The sequence below is a fragment of the Tachypleus tridentatus genome, chromosome 13, assembly GCF_004210375.1.
Source record: "Tachypleus tridentatus isolate NWPU-2018 chromosome 13, ASM421037v1, whole genome shotgun sequence".
Classification (NCBI taxonomy): domain Eukaryota; kingdom Metazoa; phylum Arthropoda; class Merostomata; order Xiphosura; family Limulidae; genus Tachypleus; species Tachypleus tridentatus.
Genome location: NC_134837.1, coordinates 246,872,547 through 246,889,948, shown reverse-complemented (window position 1 = coordinate 246,889,948; position 17,402 = coordinate 246,872,547). Strand labels below are relative to the sequence as shown.

At 32.0% G+C, this 17,402-nt stretch overlaps 1 protein-coding gene across 1 annotated transcript in view; it reads right to left on the bottom strand.

Annotated features, from left to right (window-relative positions):
- The window catches only part of LOC143237848 (protein turtle-like), a 134,953-nt gene that overhangs the window by 5,154 nt on the left and 112,397 nt on the right, over positions 1–17,402 (bottom strand). The window contains exons 10-11 of the mRNA XM_076477521.1: positions 15,679–15,703; positions 1,046–1,143 (exon numbers count right to left, since the gene is read on the bottom strand). Of these exons, the coding sequence (XP_076333636.1) occupies positions 1,046–1,143; positions 15,679–15,703 (123 nt within the window). The remainder of the gene's footprint in view (positions 1–1,045; positions 1,144–15,678; positions 15,704–17,402) is intronic.

The following is a 17,402-nucleotide window of genomic DNA, read 5'->3' as shown; positions in this document are numbered from 1 at the left end:
GTAACTCAGACCAAACCATAAAATCAAAATACAAGAATGATTTTGAAAGAATTATATTCCACATAGGCTAATAAAATATAAACTTTAGCAAATATAAAAAACAAACAATATAAGTTATATTTTTTAGCTAATTACATTAAAATGATATTTGTTAAACTATTTCAAAGAATATCAGTAAAATCGGAATAATGTGTTTTTTTTTACAATACACAAATTTCAGTTTCAGTAAATCATGTTAAACATAATATTCTTCTTAATTCAATTCTGAATAAACTTCTAGACGTTTTAAATTTTGATTTTTAGAAATAACAAGTCTAAATTGTTTAGAATATTACAATAATCAAAATGCTATATTAACACGTCATTCTTCCCTCGCCTTTTTATATAGTTTAAATACTTTTATTGATCTCTGACTCAAAATAAATAGAGAGTAAAAATAAAAACAAGTTATAAGTTACTTTTACACCTTTAATGATCAATTTTGACTTTGTACAGTAAGTAACAGATGGTTAAGACTTGGGAGTAATGAGTTAATAAACAACCTGTTTATTCCTTTTTTTATTATTATCTCTACAGAGTCAATTGAAATAGTTGATATATCTAAGAACATCTGATATGGGTATTAACGCTTTTACTGATAAGGAGAGAACAACGTTTCGACCTTCCTAGGTCATCTTCAGGTTTCTCTTAATCAAGGATGAAATAGCTGACGTTTCTCAGACTAGAAGGTTTTTAGTATATGGTATTGTATTTTATATATTTAAAAACGGCCGTTTTGAAATACATAATTTTCTCTACAAATGGGTTTTCTCGTCATCACGGATATGGTACTGTCTGTTGTTGCAGTGGTCTTGCTCTTGCTTCTTTTTGAGACCTGCTCAATCTTTGTATATTTGGTTTCTTAGCAGTAGTTGTGAAAGTATCCGCATATGTACTTCTAATTTTTCTTTAACTTATTTTTAAGCATATTTTGTGATATCGAATGTCACATACTTCGGGTTAATTCATTTTAGTATAAATAAAAAAATCTACATCAGAACATTACCGTGTGGGTTAATTGCAATTGCTGGTATAACATCTGGCTCTCTCGAGTCTCTGTTGTCAGTGATGTCTTCCACATCTTTCTGTATAAGTGTGTGATCCCTTGATGAAAAACAAAACAAGATCGATATACTTCTCTGTACATCGTTTCTTTGCTTTTATCATTGTTTAAGATCTCATTCTCAATTTCAAAATTTACAAGGAAGTATTCTTGCAAAATGATTATCAAAAAAGCAAAATTGCTTCAGAAACTGATTAATTCTTTAACAAAGGTAAAATCCGATCACTAGAATATTTACCAAACTAGTATTTTACATTCAACATTGAAATAATGCTGTAAGAAAGTAAACAAATATTTTTATCTATATTTTGTAAATCAGAAGCATGATCTATACCTAAAATAATATTTGTATTAGTTAAGAAAAATTTCACTATTTATCATATACATGTGTCACATCGTATGTATCTTTTATGAACGCAACATAATTAACATGGGCGAGATAGACCAATAAGTCTCATTTTGTTTAAAAAAATTATGTTAAATGACGTTAATCTCATATTATGATGAAAATAAATCAATAATGTCACTCGTATAAATATTTTATTTTACAAAGAACTACCGTCTTTTATTTCATCTTTGTTGCTGGCAAAAATAATACATATGTATGTATCTAATTTGTGTTTTATTTCTGAATATAAAAGCATTTAATTTTAAATTTGTTTTAAATTGACATTATACAATATCCATTACTGAAAATTTCCTATCGTCCTAGAATTAGAATTTCAACCTTCTTAAACCTGTGGTAAACATACTATTTAAGACTTTCGAAACGTCGTCCTTTACACTTGTGTCTCCACAACAGGCAGTTGCCGTCCATTCTACAAAGTTTCATCATGAATACTCTGCTTAAACGATCTATCAAAGAACATATTATTTGTTTTATACCCTTTATTTGTTCTTTAATTCATACATTCTTTAAAGAGAAACTTGGTAGAGAAAACGATCAAGTTTTTATCGTCCTAGTTACTCACGTAGCTAGGTCATAACCGACTGTGTAACATAAAGTTTCTTGGGAAGACCCACTTAACGTAAAATATGTTGTTTAGAAATAGGCAATGGTATTTTTTGCAACCAAGTCACATTTGTTTTTAAGACACACTGAGACCTCTTCAATACAGACAATACATAATACACTTTTCTTTGTCTCATATTGTTGAAATGAAAGGCATTTCACTGTCATATACACTATATCTGTCTCTTTGTTTCAAGCTGTTTCTGTACTGAGTAAAGTGTTTTGTGACAATCATTCCGTTATTCTATTTCTCCTACATTTTCCCACATTGTAAAATCCCACATTTTAGACTGCTCACGCTCACATTACTTTCATTTAAAACTACCATTCCTAGTTTCCACTATGCAACTGGAAGACAGTGAGCTGCTCTCAAGAGGACAGAAGCATAAAAGCAAAACCATATTATTACGTGTAACGTTAATCTTTTGTTTTGAAATTTGCATTCTACCAAAATGTTCCTTATAACTGCCCCAAGCTTATATATACAGCACAATAAAACTTAATATTCTCAGATTAACATTTCTGCAACAAGAAGAACGGAAAGAGAAATCAGAAAAATACAAGTAAAGCACGTTATACGGTCATTACCACATTTAATAATGACGTGTATCGAGGTTAAGCACCTATGTTTACGTTTAAGTAACGTACCAATGAAAAAAAAAATAGAGAAAGAGAGGTTATTTTACAGTAATAATTTCTGAATTTTCATATACATTTTGTCAGAAAGCATTATTGTTGTTTCTAATTAAGTATTATCAATAATATTGCTGAAAACGATACTGTTTAAATTTATAATCAAATGATCTATAATTAAAGAGAAATTCCAGTTTATTACACGTTCTACAGGATAAGTTATTAAGAAATTGTACAGATTAAATTAAAACTATTATGGAATGGAATACATAAATCTCTAGTGAAAACTAGTTGCCTTTATTGCAAATACTTCTTCTTTAATCTGAAATGTTTTCATTTGTTTTATAACACCATGTTACAAACTTTTTACAAGTGTTATTTTCCAAATGCTTATGCCTATTTATCTCTTCAAATTTTGCTTTTGTGACCTGGGTAATGCAATTTTCAAATTTACACATTTTCCAAAACATTCCAGGTAGATTCAGTGCTGTGTAGCTGACAGAGAATTTTCTCGAACTTACAAGAATTTTTCAAAAACTTTCTGGAATGCTGTAGAAGCCTTAAAGCTGTGCTGTTCCATAAATGGAATAAGTATCCTCGCTAGAAGCCTTGAAGTATTATGAGCATGGCTGGGAGGTTATCGGAGACTTCAAAATGGTGGCATTCCTGATGGGTCTCCAAGGAGGCTTTACCAACTTTCTCTGTTATCTTTGCCTTTGGGACAGCAGGGACACCGCAGCACACTACAACTGGAAGCACTGGTCAGAGTGCACCGAGTTCTCTGTGAGGAGGTATAATATCAAGTGTGAGCCACTAGTGGATCTGCAAAAGGTGTTATTCCTACCATTGCACATAAAACTGGGTCTTATGAAACAAGTTGTCACAGCTCTTGAAAAGGAGTCTGCAGCCTTCAAGTACCTTCGCGACTTCTTCCCTAAGCTGTCTGAGCCAAAGGTCAAAGCTGGTTTCTTTATTGGACCACAAATAAAGAAGATTATGGAGTACACAGGATTCCCCAAGAAGCTCAGTAGGAAGGGAAAAAAGCTTGGGCCAGATTTGTTGCAGTGGTTTGGGGGTTTTTGGGCAATCACAAGGCCGAAAATTATGTGTAACTGGTTGAGATTTGGTAAAGAACTACAGCAAAATTGACTGCAGGATGTCACTGAAAGTCCATATCCTTGACGCTAATCTTGATAAATTCAAGAAGAACTTGGAAGCATACTCAAAGGAGCAAGGCGAGCGCTTCCACCAAGATATACTGGACTTTGAACGCCGCGACCAAAGAGCATATAAGAGCTTTTGTGATCTGGAAGCGTATAACAAAAACATGATGGGAGACTATATTTGGGGGCTGATACGTGAAACTGATTTACATTATAGTAGCAAGTCTCGTAAAACTACTCGCTTCTAAACATTTTTGTATAACTTTAATATAAATACATGTAAATCTTGATTCTTATGTTGTTTTATTCAGACCATAAGTAAATGAAAATGTGCAAATTTGTCCGTTTTTACATACAAAATAGGTTAATTTCTGAATTTCATTATCCAGGTTACAAAAGCAAAGTTTGAAGAGAATAATGGCCATTTTCTTTACTTTTACAGCATAAGCAATTAAGAAATAACACATACTATCCGAGAACAAAATTTGTGTTACATAGTGCAATCTTAACTGTGATCCATTATGACGCATTCAATTGGATGTATTTTACCATAATATAGTTCACTAATACTCTAGTTATTTAATTTGAGAGATTAATTCCAGTATCTCTATCTTCAAGAACATCGAAGAATTGAAGAAAATGATGAAATATAATAAACTGACTTAGTAAACTGAAAGACATATAGAAATACATTGCATAGGATATTGATCTTTCGGTTGCAAGGTGTCTTAAATAACACAAACATTTCGTCATAACAGTAGATATATATATACTAGTACGAAGTAGCAACAATTTTTAGAAGTTTTTAATTGTTCACATAATATACTCTTCAAAACAAGAAACTTAGACATTTTTAAACAACTGTTACCAGTCATTCATCTACCTACGTTGCAACATTTAAAATATTCTCTTCAAAACAAGAAACGCAAAAGGGATATTTTTGTTATTTTAAAGAAAAATATATGTAATAACGTTACAAGCTCAGAGTATGTGATGTTACACGTGTTAAGGCACTGATTGTCACACCAAAATGACAATAAAAGTTGTGCACCTTAAAAACAGAGAAAAACATCGGATTTTTCTCCAAAACGCATGCGTGTCCAATATATTTGTTTGAGAGATCTACATGTTCTACAAGTGCAAAATCCCTATAAAAGTGACGGGTTCTCGGTTTCCATAGCTGAGTGTTAAGCCACCGACACGCAATACAGTTACGCCAATACTGACTGAAGCACAACCGAACAACGCCATTGGTCGCTTGGAAGCAGGCGAATCTCGATCAGATGTTGCCGGAGCTATGAATGTCCACCCAAGCACCATCACGAGGCTATGGAATCGTCACCAACAACATGGATCAACTCGTGACCATCCACGATCTGGTAGACCTCATATGACCACGCCCGCACAAGATCGCTACATCCGGTTACGTCACTTTCGGGATAGGACCACCACTGCGCCATCTACTGCCTCAACCATACCAGGGCTGCGTAGGATTTTCGATCAGACCGTACGCAACCGTCTACAAGATGCAGGAATCCGACCTGGACGTCCACTCAGAGGCGTCATCCTCACCCAGCAATATCGTCAAGCACCAGTTTTAATAAAGTATTAAAAGCTTAATACTTTAAGCTTAACGCAGGTGTCCTAAGGCGAGCTCAGCGAGGACAGAAACCTCGCGTAGAGCAAAAAGGCAAATGCTTGCTTGATTTTGATTTTCAGTACGAATACGGACCGCAAAAGCGGGGCCTATCGATCCTTTTGACATTATGAGTTTTAAGCAAGAGGTGTCAGAAAAATAAGAAATTTTCAACATTATAACGCCCGTCCTCACACAGCCCGACTCACCACTGTCTTCTTGAGACACCACAACATCAACGTTCTTCCTTGGCCCTCCAGATCATCAGATTTAAACCCCATCGAACATCTTTGGGACGAGTTGGACCGACGTCTGCGACGGCGACAACCTCAACCGCAGACTCTACCTCAGATTACAGCAGCTTTGCAGGCTGAGTGAACAGCCATTCCACAGGATGTGTTTTCGTCATCTCATCGCTCACAGGAGCATACTCGTTATTGACGTTGAGTGACGTTAAACTTCACCTAGTGAACGTGGACTTCGCCTTTGCAGACTTTTGATGTTCAGCAGTGAATGTGCAAAGTTTCACACATGTCATACAGAACTACCCGGAATAAACTTGTTAACAATTTGTCGCATATTTTGCCTTTTGCGTTTCTTTTTTTGAAGAGTGTATAAAAACTTATGAAACTGATTGTACTTCCACTAGTGTTTCACACATCAGACATAACATTACATGGGTGTGATTTCTGAAAATTTGAGTTTAAAAAAAGAAACACTTTCTCAGTGTTTCCGGGATATTCATAAATATAATTCATGTTATACTACAAAATATACAAGTTAAGTTGAACTAGCTTTATAAAATTTAGTAGATTTACGCATAAAAAAAACGGACCATTACTTAGTTGATTACTTAAACGTAAATTCGAAAGGCCGGAAAGGTATAGTTAACATAACAAAAGATATGTTAAAGGTCTACAGAGTTTTGAAAACAATGATGACTTAACCTAAACTGTATGAATAGCTATTTAATATTCCCCCTCTATTACTTTTTTCTTGAACAAGCAAGTAACGACTGAAGATAGGAAACATGTTTCAGAATTTAGGAATGCTAAAAACTGGAACTCTTTATAGGATTACTTTTGAAAAGTGAAGACTGACTAAGCACTTTTATACATGTAAACTTATTCGCTGTGATATCTTGGTTTCGTTCTTGTCTGATGACATTATTATTGTGTTCTGTATACATTCAAAGAAATGTAATCATTCAAAAAAATACGATTTATGCACACACAAAAAAACTACCTAAGGTTTCTCATTTAATATTCTACTTCAAAATTATTTCCTCATTCCAGTTCCTTTGAAAACATTTAAATAGAGTTTCTAAACTTGAGGCCAAAGTTATGCAAGAAAATAATTAAAATGGCACATTTTCTTTGCTTGATACTCTGAAATTGTACTTTCTTTTGTACTAACAAAAAGTATCATACTTGTGACATAGGTAAATGAATAGTCTAGAGATACATCGATATAATACTTCTATCATTGCTCAGACTTTTGATTTGTTTAATTAACAAAAACTGAAATTGATGATGTCTGCAGTGTATTTTGCTCAAACCTGTTTCATTATTAAAAAAATCGTACAGTTTAATTTACAAACCACTAAAACATTGCTTGATTAATATTATTCGATATTTAACATGTTTTTTTTCCATAAATTTATATACTACGTCCCTTATGATTAACAAATAATTATATTTCTCTAATAGTTACCCGTAAAAGTAATTTTTTGACTATCTTAAACCGATACTTTAAGAATGTGACATTATCGTGATGATAGTTTATAGGCTATCATTTAAATACCATTAAGGTTGTTTTATCTTAAAATCTTTAATACAACCTTAATGAATTATTAGTATGAAATTTCGTTGTAAACTTTTTTCATTCTATAATATTTGATGAAATTAGTAAAAAGAACGGAAACGTTTTTTTTTCTGTTACCTTTAGGTATTTGTGTTTTGTTATTATTGTCTCGTGTGACATTGTCAAGCTAGAAGTCGACTTTCTTGAGTTACAGGTCTAGTTCACCCATAGAAGTAGAAGAGTAGTTCAGGCATTGTTCACACACTTTGATTTGGTGCTGAACGCTGTGGATACATTCTATCGTTATTTTATATATTAACTTTAAATCATTATAATATTTAGTTCAGTCTCATTTCAGCTCCTCTACACATCATTCTGGTCACTTCAGTACTTCTGTCAGTAAAGATTAGATCTTTCTTAGACCGGCAGAAAAATCAAAGTAAAGTCTTCATAAAACTTTATTGAGTTGTACTATTATCTCTTTGTTTTGTGCTCGAAAACTATAATATAATACTTTGTGACACTTAGGTTTTGTTTTTAATATGACAAATTGCATGCAGCAGTAAAATAGACAGAAACAAATATAATTTTTGATTTATTTAGATTTAAATGTCATTTAGTGTGTCATATTTCATAAAAGTCTTGCAACATGGAATTACACGCTATCTATCCAGTCATCCGATAATCTTTATATCTATCCACCAATTCTGGGGTGTGCATTTTTACATTTTTACTTTGTCTCCCATATTTATGGGTAACAAATCACTGCTCCTTGGTAACATAGTTGCACCTGTAGCGGCATTGTAAAAGTACTTCAGCAGTATAATTGGCAATGATACAAGAAAGCAACACAGTTGAAGGTGAATCCTGTTTGGAATGAAGTGCATTCCAGAACTGAGGATAGATGTGCCAAAGTTAGCACAATTCAACTGCCAGCCTATTGATGGTCAGTAGTTGTTATGAAATTAGATGTAACAAACACTGGTTAGAGCTGAAAGAACTGAGAAAACGATCGACTTTTCGTCAGCTTGTTAGAAATTAGAGAATTACAACACAGTAATTTATTAACAAATGACTGAAGTGAGTAACTACCTTTCTTTTTCAATCAAGGTGGAGATTACCGGACCCTCTATGACTGTGAGATATTGAGAACCAATATAAGGGAAAATAGGTGCCATATGCAAACAAAAAGGGACCTGTTTGGCGTGGGTTTGAAAAAAGAAGTATAAAAGACAGGAGTTTAAAGAAAGTAGACGACCAGATTATGCGAGAGAAAATGAATGAACAATGAGAAGTGAAGGAAAATTGTTATATGCTGGCATTGAAAAATAAAACCTAGCTCTAAACCTACCTGTTATTGATTATAACAATAAACAGCAAGTTGTTACGTTTGCATTAGTATCTGTCGTTTCCTTATAGGAATAAGTACAACATAAATAAACTATATGGAGGATAGGGTAAATAAAGATCAAGTATATACGATAGCAACAAAATGGTGCCATAGCAATCTAAAGCAGTAGTTTTTGAGCACTTCTTTCTAAAATAATTAAACTACTCACCCAATAAACACAAAATACAATACGGGTCATTTATCTGTGCTGTCTCTGCATTTGTATGCTATTTATTTACTTGTATTCAATAATTTGAATGCAAGTAATGAAACTATGAAGAAGAAGTGCATAGATAATTGTAAAATGTGTCTCATCGTAAGCAGAAAAGAACTGATAATATGAATGTTTCACCTTAGTTTCGGCACCTTATGATGACAAGGTGTAATAGATGCGTGTTGCCGTCTTCCATTGAGTACATCATTCATTAATGTGTTTGAGGTAATTATTGTCTACTGAGAAACATGATCGCGTTGATTAAAGACTATTATTAATATTTTAGTCTATGGAGAAGAGCTATCTATCAACATTACCTTAAACCTCTCAACACTGAAACAGTGAACATTTTGGTTGCTTATTTGGGAAATATAAAGAAATTACATTGTCTAAGTATAACAAGATATAACTGTGGCAGATCCACATGTTTATCTAGAATCCATTCTAGTGGGCCAAAAATCCATTACATGGTTATTAGAGTTTTTCAGTGAATATAAGCAACATTCGTAGTTATTACTATGATACTGTAACTGGCAATTGTTTGGCTAAAAAAACAATTGCAAACTAGAACACAACTTTACAAAAATTCAACGATGAAATTTGGCTCTATTGGTTAAGATACATGGAAGGACAGTCAATCTATGCAATGCCCCCATTTGCTTTCAGTCCCTTGGCCATTATCTATGGAAGGAATTGAAAGAGAAGATTCAACAAAACTGGCTGGATACTGTAGGTATTCTGATATGCGATAAGCCTCAGATTCACAGATTTGTGCTGTATATACTGTAATATAATCAGTTTTTGAATCATGACAACCATGAAATTGTTGGTACACTGTTTTTTAAAACACAAATACTTAATATGTTACATGATAATTAATTACATAGAAACCAGGGTATTTACTGCATCATAGCTAAACTGTATTAACACATCTAGTAATCATAATAGTGATTTAACACAGAATAGTAATATTTATGCACTACAAAGTGTATGGAGCCCAGTAAAAATTGACCTGATGAGAACAATTTAAGGAAGTAAAAAGTAGTTTGTATCTGCAGCAGATTATTATGAAAATCTTCCGGAATAAGTTCATTCTGATGAAATTATATACGTTCCAAATAATTATTTTATCATATTAGCTGATGCTTATGCGACTCTCAATACAATAACTTAAACTGTCAGGGTAGAGATTTGCATGCTTGGAAGCAATGTAAAAAATACACAAGAACAAGAGAGTAAACTATAACACCAAGTTGTTCACAGAGCTGTGTTAGTTGTTGGCAATATTAATGATTTCCGTTTGACGACGTAACACTCATTGGTTTAATCTTGTTGAAATTAGTGTACATATAGTTAAACTAGAGTTTGTCATTTTTATTACTTTAGAGTAAACTCTCAGGGATTACTAAATTACAACTCTAATGATACATTATTAAACTGACAAACATCATATTTCTTGTTGTTCCACACATTTTTAATTCATATACAAAACATTGTATATGCTGCAGAGAGAAATTCATGAGGCTGGCGGTATTTAAGTTAACTGGCTAAGAAATATTATCTCTACTAGTGTGTATTTCTTCATTGTTTCTTAGTTTAACATTTTATCTAGATTTACTTTATACATAAAGAAACGTCATGTTGTTCAAATTTAATAATGACCATTGCTGAAAAGCGCGGATTGTGCACTGTTTAGTAAATCTGTGCTTCAGTAAATTAAAGGCTACGAAGAAATTAAAAGGCAACGTAATTGAATATTGAAGCTCAGATGACAAAAAGAAAGATACTCTTTCAGTAGACCTGAACACAATGATCAACAGCTCAGCAGTTGGAGACAATATGTTAGATTATTACGATAGAACAGGAGGAGATATGAATGCATCAGATTTGCATGAGATCAATGTGAAGCAACTACAGAAGGTAAGGATTGTGCAAAGATATTTTTTTTGGAAATAAAGTGAGAGAAGCTACTAAGGGCTGTATGACATTCATGGATAGTAATACTAGAGCTGGTAAGCATAAATAATTTATTAATAGTGTCTGACTTTCCTTGCTGCAAATCGTGGGTTTGAGGTGGAACATTGCCAATGTGTCATGTCAAGATGTTACATATAGGTGTTTTACCTCACAAACGTACGTGCTGGATATGCACTAAGAGCATGCAGTAAATTGCGTTATTGTATCTACAGTATACATATGTATATGTATTTATATACCTGTATGAATATAAAATTAATACTTAAAAATCAAGCAAAATAAAATCAATAGGAAGGACTACAGCAGAAACAATAAATCCAATCCTGTGATAAACGATACAGAAACAAGCATTAAAATAAAACAAAATTAAATTAGAAACGTTTCATAAATTAAAAGAATCCACAGGGTACAGGATATAATATAGGATATAACATATGCCCTGGGTTTCGAGGTGAATGCGAAAATAGGGCCCACATTGCGTTGGAAATACATCGTCTTTCAGTTCTAACTTCCGTTCATCAATCTCATATGAAGGAATTCATTTTAAGAAAATGATAAAAAATACACTTTAGAGGAGAGAGATGGGAGTACTCCAACCCGCAACGTTCCACATATATATATCACGTATCACTTCTGGGAGACAGTTGTTAGAAAGTGACTGTGCTCCAAAATAAAAGAATTAAAACGAAATAAGGTGCTACTAAAACATGGGGTAAGATAAATTTACCTACTGAGGTTGGTATTCCAGCTATCATTATAGTAACAAAGCACTCATTTAACTTAGTTAGTAGTACAGTGGATATATTATATTAGTATTGACTTAAAAAGACGTTTTCAATTTAACTTTTTTGTTTGAGCTTGTTTTTGTCCATTTAAATGTTAAAATACAAAGTTTACGCACTAACGATACTTTTTTTGTTTTAAATTTCGCACAAAATCACATGATGGGCTACCTGCGCTAGCCACCCATAATTTAGCAGTGTAAGACTAGGGGAAGGTAGCTAGTCATTACCACCCACTGCCAACTCTTAGACTACTCTTTTACTAACGAATGGTTTAATCAATTATCACATAATAACGCTACCACGGCTAAGAGGGTGAGCATATTAGGTGTGACGGGTATTCGAACCCGCGGCCCTCAGATTACAAGTCTAACACCCTATTCACCTGGCTATGTCAGGCCTCTAACAATGCAATTAAACCACAAGAAGAAAGCGAAACAAACAAAGCACTTGCTGTTATGGTAAAAATAAAACATGATTTAAGAAACACGTATAATATGTGTATAAAATGAAGATAAAGAAAATATTGTAATTAAAGTAATTATACCCTAAGAATACGTGTCCTAAAAAAGGCAAAAATGTCTTCCGAGCAGGTTGAAAATCATAAGTTTTCTTGTGAACGGTCTAGACATATCATAGCATGTTTAAAATCAATTTATATAAATTACTTTTCTCACAAACTAACATTGTTTTCATGTATTTTATTTATCCTTCCCTCAAGACTGGTGACTTGAATAAAATGTTTGTCAAAATGCATAATACAGCAAAGATTAATTAATCTAATCAGACCAGAAAATTGTCATACTAGCTTCATTTAAGGAAATATTTTGCATGCTGATCGAGAATCAAACGTTTCGAAATACTGTGGGCAAAGATATAGGTTTTTATACGGTATCTTCTTTACAACCGTCATTTAATTTTAAAAATTACGCAGTACATGAGTGAAACAGTATCTTAAACCATTAATATAAATAACAGGAATGATAACAGTTATTGTATATTTATGGGTTATGCAGAAGATTCAGAAGGAGCGAAGTCTTATGGTCACAATTATATAATGGATACTTATGACTGAATAATCTAGACTTCAGGATAGCCAAAGGACTCAACTGATACGTTAATCAAATGAATTCAAACTATAGCATCTCTTGAAGTTTATAGTACACTTTTGGCCCTAGTAATTAAAGCCAGCATGGAAAGGCCAGATAATAATAATATTTCTATAGCCTTAGTAACAGCTACTTTTATTGCTAGTATCGACAGTTATCATATATGATTTCATTTTACAAACTAAGCATTTGAGCTGAACAATTAAGATAATAATGAGCAATTGGCTATAAATAATCCAATTTCTTTGCTTTTCTTCACCATTGATAGTGTTAACGAGCTAATAAAGAACAATACTATTCACTGACAGCTGAAACATAGTTTACCAGAATCTATTTATCGTCGGTACTGGAAACATTTGAACTTAAGTGATGAATTATAGTGTGACCAATTGATAAAACTACTCTTCGATATACATATGAGAATCTTATTGGAGACAATTTCAATAATTAACGATCTGCAAATGTTTTTATATCACTTTTTCAAATGGCTAATTAACACCACAAATTTTCTAGTAGTTGTCAACCATCCACGTCTTCAATTCCTCCAATTAAGTGATCCCGACAGTCAATACCATTGTATAAGCTGATTGAGTGTTGGAGTGGTTCTTCAAATTGTGAAGTGTAGTGACAACATTAGTTGCATATGTGAATGACACCAGAAGAGTTTCACCAAATACATTTAAAGCCAAAGAGATATGATCCAGCCATACTTGGGTAATCACATTAAACTTTCCTAGAATAACGTCAAAGAATAGGAAGATGCCAATTCACCATTGATGGAACTCGCAATTTTTGTCTAAAACCTTTTATCTGAATTTATTACCTCACTTTTCTGATCATTTTTTATCGCAGTCTGTATGTTAAAGATAGGGAATACTCCTTTATTTATACATCACCAGTAAATTTAGGTATTTGTAGGTTTAGGTTTAGTGTCTTCTTGATATCAAATATAACTAAGTCTTGTCATAGCTTTACTACCACACAATCGTAGGCCAGTATTACTACAGGGGTTTTCAGACAAATAGAAAAGAAAGTCAAATGTAATTCAGTAGTTGTTATAAAAGAAGTTGCGATATTTTTATTTAAAATATTTTATTTGTTTTTATGTACACGTTTCCAATTAACATTTTGATACATAAAACATTTTGGTAATCAGTGACCATGTATGATCCCAAGGGTACTGTGCTAAGTTTGCACTACTGGGTTTCATTTCATACTATTAACAGTTATTTTCATATACCTTTCCATTTTTGAGTTATTTGCTTGTATGAGGATTTTATAAATTTGTTGAATAATTCAGGTAATTAAATCAGTATATGTGCAAAGAGATCTCGGTGTTTTAGTACACATGCAAATGCATTAATAGCAGTGCAATTAAAACATTCAGCTTATAAGTAAACATACTGTGAGTATGTAAATTATAAGCTTCGTGTATAGATGCTATATTCAAAATTTTTGAATAATACCATCATTATCTTTTGGGTGAATACTTAGATCGTATAGATATTTCAAACACATTTGTATATACAGAGAATCTACACGTGAACATTTTCCAGAAACGTTTTCTTTCGTCACGTTACCGTAAAATAAAAGTTATCCAAAAACTGTCTACTGGCACTTTTTTCCATATAATTCCGCTTGGTATGTCTAATTTGTAGGAAATAAAATTATGAGAGATCACTGAAAGGGACAAGTTTATAAAATTATTGACACAGCATTATAAAAGTGGGACAGCAACATCAATAAATAAAAACACATCAATACAACATTAATTGACAATAAATGTCCTGAACATTTCACAAAGAGGACAAAAATTACTGACGCCCTTCTACATTTTCTTATGTCAAACGTATCATTAAAACTATACAAAATAAATGAAAACAGCGTAGAATTACAGATATTTTTAGAAGCTGCAATACAGTAAAATTACGTTTCCTACATACCAAGCCACCTTAAAAAGAGAAAAGAGAACATAACTACTATTTAAAGCATCTTATTAGAGTTATCAGGCCCTATATTATTGATTGATCTTTCGTCACAAATTACGTCAGAGAAGATCACAATTAAATTTGATGCGAACCACACACAAGAAAAAGAAAAAGAAAGAAAACGTTAGTTGATAACACTCTCAGACAACATCGCATAACTCAGAAGAGCCTGGATACCTCCCTTAAACGTCTTAAAATAAAAGATTCAAGTTGACTGAAGCTTATATTAGTACTAGTTTCACACTGGTTATAAGTTCTGATAAAATGACTTTATCCGTAATTACAGTGATTTAACATTTTCATATTAATTAAACACATCATAAAGAGCAGACAACAAACGTTGTTTTTATAAATCATCTAAGGTAAGATAGTTAATTGCCTTTGTTAAAAAGTATTGGGTTTGGGAAGATCTTTAGTTAATGTATTCCTAACATAAATTGAATAGAGAGTATGTTTATTTCACGTATATTTAATTTAAACGAATAAAAATGTCTTTATTACATTTTTTAATGAATAGCTGCTTATTGTAACGTAACAATACATTTAATTTTTACACTACACCCGTACAGTTACCGTGTTATTAGACTCGATTTAGTGAAAAACATTATGAATAAAAATTCAATCTATTTTGCTGATATAGATAAAATATTGTTTGAATAGGAAATTGAAAAAAACCTCACACAAACATACTGGTGTCCAAGTTTAGATTTGTGTGTGTGTGTGTGTTTCCAAAATTTGCAGAACACACTGGAGAGATTTAGGTATACTATTACAAATTACTGCACAATATTTCAATGTTTCCAGTGAAAGATGTTTAATGGGTGGATACAAATCGAATTTGTTTCTTAAAATAAAACGGTAAAACTTACTTGTCAACAACAGGTCTTTTAGATTCTGTAAAATAAATAAAAAGAAATGCTTGCTTAGGTTTTATTATGCAATAACCAAATAATATATATATTTATATTCATTGACACGCAACCTGAATTGTTATACGTTATCTTACATCATTTTCTTTGTTCCCAACTTTATTAAAAATAAAAATTTATATATATATATATATAATTTGAAAATACGTATAACCAGCCTTTTAATATAAGAAAAGAATATTTTATATAAATGTTTATTTACCTTTTTGGTTTTTATAATGTGAGTTAACAACTTAAAAGTTTAATATAAGTAAAAAAAAAACGTATCTTTATTTTAAGTTACACTAAAAACAGATATATTTAGTCGAGAAAGTTCTGATATTCAATTTTTGATTCTTCTACCTTATTGTGACCTAATTCCTACTAATTTGGAGCTGACCAGTATTTATATAAACTAATTTTTGTTTTCACTATTAACATATGGGTGGCTAGCCCAATCGGTAATCATATAAAACAATGATCAGTGAGAGGGACTCAACCTCGCTACCATCAGTTTCTGAGTCGAGCATCCTACCACTAGCCAAGAAGTTGTACCTGAGCTTAATTTGAAACAAATTAGAGAACTGCTTAGTATAAAGATTAATAATTTGTATTTTATTTTCTTTTTCGCATCTTTTTACAAGAAAATGACCAAGTTCAAGCAAGTATTTACCACAAAGTTTGTTTTAGTATAATCCTGTATTGCATCACATATAATTTAGTACAGTGTTTCCCCACTGCCAGGGCGCGAGATATTATATTAATATTTCATTCAAATAAAAAAAAAACAACAGTAGTAATACTTTATCCGTAGCTTTGCCCGTTTGGATCTGCTTTCAACAATTAACCTTAACCCTTTCGCGATAGGCAGACCTAAGTGCACATATAACGACGTTTTAGGGTTGATGTAAAATATTCAAAAGATCTACCTGGCCACAGTCGTATTTGGGTCGGTAAAAGCTGATTTAGAAAACACAACTCATACTTTTATCAAAAGCCTAATATTTTTGGAGTTCCAAAAAACAAAATAGTTGTATTGCACTTTGCTAAGTAACTGCAATATAAAATTAAGCACAAAATACAATTCACTTATTATTTTATTTGTATATGCTCTAATAAAATACCTCACATTTTTTCAAGTATTGAAACTATAAAATATAGATCATCAGTGACTTTTAAACCTTACCAAACATTATATTTCAGCTTGTTTTTTTTAATACATTTCAACGTATTGCTATACATTTTTTATTAAATCTGAGAATATTCTTTATAAGATTATCGTCTCTTAACTCAATCAGTTAATCTAGATTTACTGGTAACAAATATTAGGACAACATTAGTTGTGCAATAATAATTAGAGCAGTTTTCATTGTGCAAGTATATTTTATTATTCTGCCCCAGAATACATTTCAACGTATTGCTATACATTTTTTATTAAATCTGAGAATATTCTTTATAAGATTATCGTCTCTTAACTCAATCAGTTAATCTAGATTTACTGGTAACAAATATTAGGACAACATTAGTTGTGCAACAATAATTAGAGCAGTTTTCATTGTGCAAGTATATTTTATTATTCTGCCCCAGATAAGTACATTGTTAATGAAGATAAAAGGCTAAATTTTAATTTATTTCAAATATTTGAATGTTTAAAGTATAAGTTTGCTTCCCATGAAATTTAACAT